The 12457-nt window shown below is 35.7% G+C and overlaps 1 protein-coding gene across 2 annotated transcripts in view; it reads right to left on the bottom strand.

Annotated features, from left to right (window-relative positions):
• Nucleotides 1-357: 357 nt before the first annotated feature.
• The window catches only part of 5-HT2B (5-hydroxytryptamine receptor 2B), a 112104-nt gene continuing 100004 nt past the window's right edge, over nt 358-12457 (bottom strand). Inside the window, exons 7-8 of one of the 2 annotated variants that reach the window (XM_076124889.1) lie at nt 4677-4784; nt 358-4549 (exon numbers count right to left, since the gene is read on the bottom strand). In XM_076124889.1, the coding sequence (XP_075981004.1) occupies nt 3655-4549; nt 4677-4784 (1003 nt within the window). In that variant the 3' untranslated portion in view covers nt 358-3654. The remainder of the gene's footprint in view (nt 4550-4676; nt 4785-12457) is intronic. The other variant, XM_076124897.1, reaches the window with a different exon arrangement.

Here is a 12457-nt window from a genome sequence, read left to right as displayed (position 1 = left end):
TGTGTGGATCCTCTGCTCAAACTTAGTATCTCGTGTCCTTGTGAATAGAAGGAAAACTATTGTACAGTCATGACCACAATTTGTTTGTGTTATTTCTAGTTCCAGATTTATTTATAAAAATATATTCACAGGTTTGAAAATATGTCCAATACCAAAATGATATGCCATAATAATTATTATAACAAATACTATCAGGCTACTACTTAGTATGATGATTGCAAAAACACATTATTTTGTGATCATTACTGACTTATTTATACATCATTATCGTAATAATTTGGTTTAAGTAAAACAAGAACATACACGATCCAATCGTTTATTATTTTTAACGATAAAATCATTATATTGACACCATTTTCTTTTAAACATTGCCATATATTAAATTTTATTTACATTTATCGATTATTATTTTCATTTAACATTTTTATAATATATATTTTTTTTGTATTTACATTTTTGCGTGAAACGACTAGATATTTATTTGTTCTGAATCTATCTAACTTACTTAATTAAAAAAATACAAAAATTAAATATAGTTGAGTATTACTCGTATCTTAGGGCCATGAAAATCTATTATGTCAACTGTTTTTGTGATTTTTTGTTCGATGGTTAATTACTTTCAAAATCAAATCTTATTAATTGATAAGCACAAAACTGAAATTGATCACAAACGTTCATTTGTAGTGATTTTAAGTTTGGTCTCAATAACTTATCTTCAGTAAAAGATAGACTATCTACATAGAAATAACAAACGTTGTTTAGTAACCGAACAATTCTGTCTCATTCATTATGGAAACATGTTGGTACCAGCAGTATTTATCAAGAGAAGTAATACTAAATCTCTTTTCAGAAAAGCTTACAAAACCGAGTGAGTCTCTTTGGTACTGCACCACCACTACACTACGCCACACCAAATGAGAACACAAAAAAGGTCTTGAGCTTGTATTTGATATTTATTGTGCTTTGAAAGTTTAAATGCATTTAGTACCAACTTTTTATTAGAAACGCAAGTGTTTGTATTTTTTTAGATATTTTCAATTGGCTTATTTATGCGTCACAGTAGAAATAGTGAAAACTATTCCGTAACTTAAAATCGTATCAAAGATTTCTGTCAATAAATGGACAAAAACATTTTTTATTTTGGGCAACACATAGAAGTACAGACACATTCCATTAACTATTCAAATAATGTCTAATGTTAATGAAATCTTATTTAACATCACATTGAATAAACACTAAATCTATGAAGATTGCTACACACAAACTCGGACCGGCATTATTCGGCATAGCCGGTCGGTAAAATCGACTATACGGCGATGAACGTTCGAGTATTGAAACTGCTTAGACTACGTGAATTTTCGCTCGCATCGCTTAATTTATGATTGTGTTCCATTCAGCTTGGCAAAACTGACTTATGCCGATTGGCTTTTACTGGTTGTAATAAGTCAATTATGCCGAAAAAATATAGTAAGTGCTTGCTGAAAGCGGCAAGGTTTTCGGCAAATACGGCCGAACGAAAAATCCCGGCTCGATTGTATGTGTAGCTACCCAAAAACACAATACTAAAAGCTTGGCATTTCATGCGAACGAAACGACCATAATGAACACATATCTACGTACAAATTATTATGTATTTTATACAAAAGTGATTACAGTATACATTTGGCAGCAGTTGACTCTGCAAAATTGTTTTAAAATTGTCTTGCATATTCAATTATGTAACACGCACTAGTGGTATTAGTACATAAATGTACGTAACTGGCATAAACCACGAGGCTACCCTTTTAAACTCATTATGATGCATGGTTTATGATTTATGTTAGTGTGATATTTTTAAAAGTTTAATCGAAGTTGATACATTTATTTTCTTTTTTAAATGAGGTAATATTCGGCTAGGTGTTACTTATTACGTTTTATTTAACGTTTCTCCAAAAAATTGCCCATTATGAAAATTTGATATTTACCCAGTCGAGGATAGCAAACTCAGTATCAAGTGAGTGAAAGTAATTTAAGAGGTATTTAACTGAAGAATCTATCTTCGTTCAATGAAATAGAACAATTAAATGGAACGATGTTCGTCCAGTACCAGTTAGTACTATAGGGAGTTAAACATTGTCGTCAACTGGGCACAGTTCCAAATTCCGAATAGGCTAAGAGCAACACTTGCAATTTGAACCACTACACAATTTATAGCCTCACTTTCAATATGTTATTTATTTAACGTATAATTTAACTAGAGGTGGTCCGCAAATTTGACAGCGAGGTTGTAGTTTTCCGTATTGATAATTGTTATTGCTGCTCCACTCCTATTTGTCATAGCATGTTGTTATATAACCTATATATAGCCTTCCTCAATAACTGGACTTTTTTACAGAAAAGTTGATCATCAATTGGTACTCGTAGTTACTGAGATAAGTGCTTTTAAATACTATTCAGCTTTTTATTGCTTACTAGCGGACTGGCCCACTTCGCCCGGGTATGGTACAATTTTATCCCTGTGATTCCGTTCGCGAGGGAATATTGATACCATACAAATCCAGTCCTGACAGTTACAAACATTAAAAAATTTAATCAATTTAGTTTAGTTGTTCAAAAGTTATGCTGCGTTTACATACATTTAAGTGATCCATTTTCATTTATTAGGATAGTGTTTTGCAGAGTCAACAACTACCAGTAACATCTATACGCATTTATGTACTAAAACAAACTCCATTATTATGTATTCATAATCCATCGCGACTCATTATTTTTTTCACTATATTAACATTCATAGGCTTGTAACAAAATGATTTGAAGTGCAGCTACATACGTTCTATTAAAACAATCAGTCTTAAAAAATAAGTCCTTCTTGTAGCTATTTTTCTTCTCTAAGACGAAGCAATTTTTACAGAACATTTATTTCAAAGATTAGATTAGTTAGGTACTGTAAAGAAAATGTTTTGTCATCAAACTTCTTTTTATGTAAGTCTGCATAGTCCAAATATAAGAATTAAGCGTCAATGCACAGATTTACAGTGAATTTTATTTCTTAATTTATTTATTCATGTTACAATATACCCTTCAACTATGACTATTTTTAGTGTTTGGTTCCTTATAAATGATTAGACGTAAAGTAATGAGGTCAGAATGAAGGCAAATATTTCTATTTGTGCGCCGCATTAAAGTAAGTGGTTGGTACACAGCTCTATGATTAAAAAATAAACGTTTATGAACTCCCACTAAACGTGAGGGCCGCTAGGGTGGTTTTTATTGCGTTATTTCACATGTTACGACGGGAATTCCGACAAAGTTTATCACCAACTCTATTGTACGTTTTGTGGGGTGTGTCGAATATAGGTTGAGGAATGAAACAGATTTATTAAAAGGTTTTTTAGGACGCACAAAAAACTACTCTAGTCACCCTCGTCTTAACAAAACCGTATTGATCCACAAGCTTTATAAAATATTTATGATTGTCATTTAAAAACTGCTCAGTATTCATTTGAACTGTAACCATACGCTTAACTAAAACCACTGACGCATACTAAAACCTAGAAGCGTAATACTTAAAGCTCTTCAGTGAGTTCATACGAATTGAGATCGGATATTTCTGTTGACTGAGAGCGCTCCGAGGCCAGGATCTGAAGTCGGACGAACGCGCTCCCAGGGTGCCGGCTACCTCATGGACCTACAGTACTGGCACATCAGCACTTTTTTGAAAGCTTGTCTGAATACCTTATTGAATATCGTGTAGAAAATTGGGTTCACCATAGAACTAGCGTACCCCAACCACAGCGCACAGTCAAAAACCCAGGGAGGAATCCTCTCTTCACAGAGAGGACACAATGCTGGCACCATGTTCAAGACAAAAAATGGCGCCCACAGAATTACGAAAGTGAAAAATACAACTCCTAACACCTTGGTAGCTTTTTGTTCTAAGCGTAAAATTCTACCGTGGCGGGAGGAATTGCGCGATATTACGCTAGAATTTCTAGAATGATGCGTTCTTGGCGTCTGTCGTTGAGGACTAGCAGTTACTTGCTGAGACCTTACTATTGTTCTTTGAGCACGAACGTTTCGGACTGGAGTGGACAGAGTGGTCCTCGCCCCACCGAAACTTGAACCCCTACGAAATCGTCGAGCCTCGTCCCACGTGACCATGGACGCAGCTCCACGACTTGACCTTCTAAAAAACGGAGTAGATGGCTCATCTTTCATATTGCCGTTTCTAGGATACCCGTTACACCCGTTTATATCTCCCCCGGGGACTATAATGACCTCAGTAGTGCGTCTCGGAGGAGTAGATTCAGAACCAAAATATGGGCAAGTGCAAGGCGGTGGTAATAAGAGACCGTCTTCGGAACTACGTGATTTAGCTGTCAGAGCTCCTGGTGCTAGGAGACCTTCATTACTTTCATCGTCGGATGCACTTCTTGGCCTGTGAATCGGAGTATTTTGTTCTCCTGCTGATGAAGGCCGTCGTCGATCTTGGAGCATGGATGATGGAGAGCTCGATGAGACACTCAGAGAGCCCGGCGTAAGCATCCCGCCTCGTTCAGAAATATTCGTCCTGCGAAAGATACACATGTTAAATTGGATCCTTGTGTAGACGGGCACGGAAAACCTGATCGTTCGAACAGCCAATCACCAAAATGGGTTAATTTTGAAGCGAACAAATAATGCCAATTGTTATATACCCTCTGTATTGTGGCTTTGTCGCCGCAGAAGCTTCCAAGCCGCGAGATAGACGCAACATCTCTGCCCCAAACTGATGCAGTGCAGTCATTGCTGACGGGGCGGGCTCGCTGTGCAACACAACACATAATGTATGAGGACTACACATTGACATACACATGGAGACATGGATGACAACAAGTAGTATGGTTAGTACATCAGTATATGCAAAGCAAGCGCTGAAAAATGATGATGAGAACATTTCGGTTAGTTAAACATTCACTGTCATGTTAAATGTGCTCAATGATGCTTCAATATAAAATGATGTCAAATTTCGTTTGCAGGCCCACTTGGGTGATAATTATTTCATTAAAATCTTCACGTTCATTTATTTTGTACGAGGAAGCCTCGCCACATTAACCTCATTTACCTTTTCATTTGTATTTATAAAATATATTATTGTGTCCGAGTTTGGAGTCAGTTTTTTAGGAATGAGGCTAAAATGGCGGTAATAAGACTGATTTGTAGAGTGTGAGACCTAAATATGTAGCATTCAACCGTTTTATAAAACGTTATGTGAGTAAGCCTTGATATCTTTGAATTTGTATGTATGAATATGAGTATGTCCTTTATTGAGTTTTTTTATAAAGTATGTAAGTATTACATTTTTACAAATTACACGTTACAGTTGAAAGGTTTCACAAATATTTTATTGTAATATGATATAACATTATTAAATTCTTGCCGTATTCATTTCCAATAATATCATATTAAACTGATTACTCGCGATAAAAGCTCGAAGCTTCAAATTATGGACACATTTAAACATCAATGTGATTTGAGCTCCCAGTCAAATGAATACTACTTAAGCTTCACTGAATTTTGTACTTTATGCTAATGACATAGAATTTACAATTCAAATGATCGGGTCCTTTGATTTGACGGGATTGAACAGCAATGGAATGGAAGCGTCTGATGATGGCTTTCGAAGACTTTTTGTTAAATCAAATAAAGCTTATTCAGTAGGTGCCGATTCAGATAAAAATAAATTTATGAATGTAATTATTTAAAATTGACGTCATAAAAATACTAATTTCGAATTCGATTTCACAGTCCATTGCTTGGTGGCTGAGATTCTCATTTCGGAATTATAATCAAAAACAGCATTGAACTGGAAAATAGTTTTCACAATGTTCCTTGGATGACGTAAGTAATTTTCTGTAGTATGTTGCTGAATTAATTTTGCTTATGCACATACACAGAAGCAACTAGATGTTCCACACATATGAATCAAACGCACACACATAAAAGCGACACATAGGAGCACTTTCTAACGAACAACTAAAGCCAATAATTTTGCCATAACAGCTAAATAACATTCATTTAGCTCATAACTTTTAAACTCTCGCGTTGCATGTTTAATGTGTAATAGAATACGGGAATTAACGCGAACACGCATTTTACCTTAAAATGCCTAACGTTTCGGCGCAGAGTCAGCCTGCGACCACGGCGAGTGCAACCTGCGCGCTAAAATGCGTGTTCGCGTTAATTCCCGTATTCTATTATACATTATTCATTTAGCTATCGCATTTTTTATGTTTATTTGTAAGATTGTATAAATTAATACATGCATACATCGTATTGTATAGTTTCGTCAACCTAGTGGTAAAGTTGTTTAAGCCGGAAGCCTTTGACATTTCTTAACGATTGTTATCAACTCAACAAACTTTTTACGTCCCCTCCGAAACACAGAGCCACTCAGATCAATAACTACTATTTGGTAACCCATCTGTAGTACACCACACTAAGGTTACTTAACATCCTTGATCATTAACCGACATTGAGCGCAATTAACTATGAGCGCCTCATTATATAAAATGTTTCCTATTCATTAAAGCTTTATTATATACTGTGGAAGTACTACCTCAAGACTCGCAGTACTTATAAATCTTTTTAATTAGTAAGTGTAAGGGAAGACTATTTTATAGCGAAAACGTACAGTATCGCCATTCTGTACAGTCAGTACTGTCGAGTATCGAAATTTTGACATTTAGAACGTACTGCCAAAATATTTCCTACGACACACGTCAGAGGCGCTGATCAGATTTTCATACAAAATTTCTTGATGACAAGACGGTTGTCGGTAGACGATAGTAGTAGAGAATCGAGCTACTGTTGTTATAGTATAAAAGTAAAGCGACGCAGTGGTAAAGGTAGTTACCATCTTACGTCTCAAGATCGACTTCTACTCAAAAACAAAATGGGTCTGTAAGTATTAGTTGCAAATCTGACTGAATATAGCCTGTTGTATATGTAAAAGCGCTCAGACGGTCCGTTGTGAATCGCGCTACAGAAGTGTAGACAACACCAAATTCCCAGAAAGGTTACAAGTGGAATTAAAAAAGGCCACTGAGCATTCAACTGCACAATAACCGGTAGCAGGAAAAAACAAACCGTCCAAAAGTCCTTCCACGTCGAATGTCGAGATCGAAATAATTTCATGAATATTAAAAAAGTTTTTTCATAAAAATATTTTTTCTATACATGAAGGTTTCGGTTCATGAGATAAAAGGAAACACATTTTTTATAAATAAATTATTGCCACACAGAAAACAGACCACTTGTTAAATGGCGTGATAAATATTTTTAGGGTTTCGTACCCAAAGGGCAAAACGGGACCCTATTACTAAGACTCCTCTGTCTTTCTGTGTCTATCTGTCTGTCTGTCTCCAGGCTGTATCTCATAAACCGTGATAGCTAGAAAGCTGCTAAATGAAAAAAGTAAAAATAACGTGTTTTTTTTATTACAACGGTACGGAACCTTACGTGCGTGGGGCTGACTCACACTTGGCCGGTTTTCTTACTTTTTGATAAGAATTGTAAAACAAAATATATGTGCGATTTCTTTGTGATATATTTATGACGAGTGAAACGTGCTTGTATCAAATGGGTCTTCATGATCGGATAGATAGCCCTCTCATTGTAGATTTATACCGACACTTTAGTTTATGTTCGGGATTTATTTGTAATATATCTTTTGAGTTTGCAGTACTGGCGTAGTTGAGCCTATTTGTGAGACGAAGTAGGTATTTCCTTACGTGATTGAACCATATATTTGTCAATAGTTCAAGTACCAACAATGGCTTTTTGAGCTTATAGTTCCGCGTTTTTTCTGTAGGATATTTTCTAAGTTATTTCAGCATTTAGTTTATTGATATTATTAGGTCAAAATGTTGTCTGTCGAACACGTTTACGCCGATTAGCTTAATGAAATTATGATGTGACTGAAAATAATTTTGGCAAAATAATATAATATATTTCACGGATAAAAGCTGTTTATAAATTGCTTTTTTGTGAGGTCACAAACCCAAAATACTAACGATACTATTTATATTGAGGTAAACATTTGCTATTAAAACACTAAAACTATATTTTACTAGCTGATCCGCGCAACTTCGCTTGCGTCACATAAGAGAATCATAATTTTCCCCGTTTTTGTAACATTTTTCACTGGTACTCTGCTCCTATTGGTCGTAGCGTGATGATATATAGCCTAAAGCCTTCCTCGATAAATGGGCTATCTAACACTGAAATAATTTTTCAAATCGGACCAGTAGTTACCGAGTTTAGCGCGTTCAAACAAACAAACAAACTCTTCAGCTTTATTATATTAGTATAAATTCAGCGAATCTAAAGTGTTCTCAGTGAATCTAAAGTTTCTTAACTGATATCCAATTAAAATTAGATTCATTCAGTAATTGGGTTTCACAATATGTTAATCACTGTCTATGAGTCTACACCGTCTACTACAATCAAGTAATTATATCTGAGACCACTGAGATTGAGAGCCTTAGAATTATTGTAGAAAATTCTATCTATTCGCTTGCTATTTTCGTTCTTTCTAAAATTACAGTTTTGGTAACTATTTCTTAACTGGCTTTTGCCCTCAGTCTAGAGCCAGGTCTAGAGCACGCGTCAAGCCATAAAATTAGTAGTCAGTGTTTTTGTCAAAAAATGTTTGGCGAATTTCTCGAAGTTAGGAAGTAGAGGTTCTAGGCGTTCGTGCCTCGGAAAGCACGTAAAGCGGTCTCTGGTCGTGATAGTTTAGCCGTCCCAATGCTATGAGAGTGAAGGAACAGAGAGTGTACCTGAGTATTTTACACACACTTTAAACACCGTCCGGCACCGTTGGATATTTTCAATGAAACTTACCAAAGCTGTATATCGGCTAGAAGGTCACAATTATGAGTGACTATACCCTAAATCCATACTATTGTTTTGAGCATATATTTAGATATTATGTTGATTGTACTCCGAGATTCTCTTTATAGGATTAGATGTCTGGAAATTGCTACGTATCATACAAGATGCAACATGATAGAATAATGGACAATGAAGTGTATAATTTAGTAATTCATATTATCTGAATCATCACTTTTAGATAGCTTATCAGATTGTACTTTGAATCGTTGTCATACATTTGCTGTCAATTTATTTGGGAGAGAGATTAGGTAGGACACTTTCACGACTAAACTGAAGAATCAGTTGCGACAGGGTTAAGAATAAATTGAGTTGAAGACCGGGTACTAAGTATGAACATTATTTCCATTTCAGCTTAGGGTATGGCAGGCCTTTGTATGTATGTCCCACTGCTATTAAGGGGAGTTTGTCTATGGGTCCACTATGCTGGCAAAGTGTGAGTTGGGAACTTGATATACGTAAGTTTCATTTATTGGGGGGATTATGCTATGGGTTCAGCGTTTGTCCAACTGGCCAAGTGTGTGTTCGGGACTTTACGAACCGTGGGGTAGACTTTGACTCCACCGTGTTAGCCAAACGCAACGAACTTTTCATACTATAATGAAACGGATGCATACACATAAGTAGTCTGAACTGTATAACACTATTATGAAGCTATTATCAAGAACTGATAAGCCTACAACAAACACAATCAACTAAATAATATCGGTATCGATATTGTGAAATCCCATTATTCACGATACATCATATTGTGCGTATTTGACAGTGAATGGACATACTCAATATCAGGTAGCTATGATAATAGCCACTCGATTAGCTCTCAAAGGCACAGCGATCTGTATAATTGATATATCTGATGTAGGCAATGTTTTGGTCAGCATTTGAGTATTGGACAACGTAAGAAATGTAACTAGAATATTTTAAATAAATCAAAATCAAATCATTTATTCATTTAGGTCACATTATGACACTTATGACAGTCGTTACAATTACTGAATCTACCACTAGCTCGGAAAGAGGGTAGATAGAGCCTTATGAGAAGAGCTAGCAAGAAATTCACGGCCACTCTTTTCAATCGCCAATAGTTTTACAATGTGGTTGATACAATAATTGATCATGCGAGGCGCTGCCAATATAATAATAATATATATAATAAATTACAAGAATACTCATTACTGTTACATTGCTAGTAGTGGAAAATAATCTTTCGTTAAAAAGGGAAGGTAACACGAATCCAAAACACTACCTTAGTGAGGGCAGGGTCATCGTTATCGTTAGTGCCGAATACAAATATTATTTCAATCAAGTTATTGTAACAAATAAATGGTTTGCTAGAAACGACAGCTTCTAATTTATAAGCAAGATATAATTTCAGTCACGCCGCAAATTGAGGCGCCCGTAGCCAATAGCGCTCACCGGTCGGTAAACGATCTGTGGGTTAAGCAAACCTTGGCGCGGTCATTTCATAGATGGGTGACCGCATAGTGGTATTTGAACAGGGCGTCTCCGTGCTTCGGAGGGCACGTAAAAAGTCGGTCCCGGTTGTTGTCAATTAAGATAACAGTCGTTAAGCCACGTCAAAGGCCTTCGGGCGGCTTGAACAACTTTGGCACTAGGTTGACCACTAACCATACGACAAGAAGAAGAAGAAGTCACGCCGCAAGGTATAATCCTACAACAATAATATAGTTCAACAACTTAGTAGAGAGGCTTGGACACAAGCATCGCGCAAGCCAGAGGTAAACAACATTCAGAATTAAGAACTACTGTGAGCCACGTGGCTATGTAGTTGACAGTTACCTGTCTGATATATTTAATTTATGAAAATTAGTAATTACAATCAATATTATAGTCCTTATTTTTGTTTTATGCAATTTTTTGTGTTTTTCTTTTGCATACTTCAATTTGAAAAGGATTTTTTTAAGAATATTTAATGGATGTAAGTTATTAAAATAGATTTTAAACCAACGAATAAAATATCTATATTTTTCCTGAACGCTAAGGTTCTCTATTTAGTTGCTGTGCTATAAGAAAATTATCTCAAAAGCGCAGCTAGAAATCTTTATGAAAGAAAAACTCAGACAAAGTCATCTTATTTCAAATGAAATCTCGCCGAGTGAGTGCTAGTTAAATAAGAAGAAAAATTAACAGTTGAATTCTTTAGAGGTACAGCTGAGAAAATCTTCAAAAAACTAATTTAGTCTTCTTCGTTTGTAAAACAAAATATTTTTCGAGTAGCTTAAAATGTTACTTCGACTATTTTTTTAAAAACAACTCCAGCACTCAAAATTGCTCTTGTGTCGCGGGAACTTGTGCCAACATACAAACAACGAAACTCCAAACGGTAGCGGCATGGCGACCACCTTAACCACCGCGCTACAGAGCTCGTCAAAATAGGCGTCGGGAGGTAGATTCGATTCCCAACACGAGACCAATTATAATATTATTTGTGCGATCCATAAATAGTTGTTACGAGTCTTGTTGTACCTTATGTCCGTTGTATGTATGTATGTTTGTAAAAGTCCCCGCAACACAAAAGCATTTCTTAGTGCAGGAGTTGTCTTAAAAAAATATCTTAGTAATATTTTAAGCTGCTCGAAAAATATTTCGTCCCCTTCATCGATGGAAAAAACTATTGTAGAGAAAAAGTGCGTATATTAATCAAGTAGAAAGGTCTGTTTTTATGTGTTTTCCAATAATTTTGATGTAGTACTTCAAGTGTCGAAGGCGATCTCGACTGAGGAGTATGCTTCAACAAACGAGACCCTTGATGTCAATGGATGCATTTGGAGTACACTCGAACACCTGCTCCCGAAATTGGTCTTTTCGAACAGATGATAATGTTGCTTCGTATACCTATAGCCTGCCTACGTAATTTTTATTTAGTTGAAGGTTTTATACTTATGCTTTCTAAAAAATCTAACATATTATTCGTTTAGTAGAATGTATTATGAAACGAAAAATAACTTTGCTTGAGTTTATATTATCTAGATATACTTTTGTATTAGGTTAAGTAAGTAAAGTGAATTGTAGGACGTAGGTGTATAAAAGAATCATCGGACTAATCTCACGAATTACTGGTCTGATCTGCTATTTAATTCTTTCTTTAGATTCATTTTGGATAAATTTTATTTTTCTAGTGAAAGTTTCATTACTCCCACCTAGGCCACCTAGTAAAGGATGTAATTATACACATTTTTTTACAAACAAAGATGCACGTGTTATTTGAGAACAGACCTCAAAAGTAGTCCGGAGTTTAATAAAATGCAGGATACAAGCTATATTATACTCTATTGCCATTTACCGGGCACGTACCCAAAGTCCTGATTTCTAATTAAATCAGACAAGGCCAAATTTACTTTGAGATCAACCCGAGAATCGAACTTGAAACCTCATGATCAGCAGCCGGACACTTTACCGAGTGCGCCACAGAGGCAGTCAAATTAGGCATTTATAAATTACTGCGCAACAGTAAATAAGCAGAAACCTTCCTACAATCCCCTTATTCCTTTACCTGGAAACAATTTAAATTATATCTAAGCAG

This window comes from Anticarsia gemmatalis, chromosome 2 (assembly GCF_050436995.1).
Source record: "Anticarsia gemmatalis isolate Benzon Research Colony breed Stoneville strain chromosome 2, ilAntGemm2 primary, whole genome shotgun sequence".
NCBI classification, from domain to species: domain Eukaryota; kingdom Metazoa; phylum Arthropoda; class Insecta; order Lepidoptera; family Erebidae; genus Anticarsia; species Anticarsia gemmatalis.
This window is presented reverse-complemented; position numbering and strand designations above follow the sequence as displayed.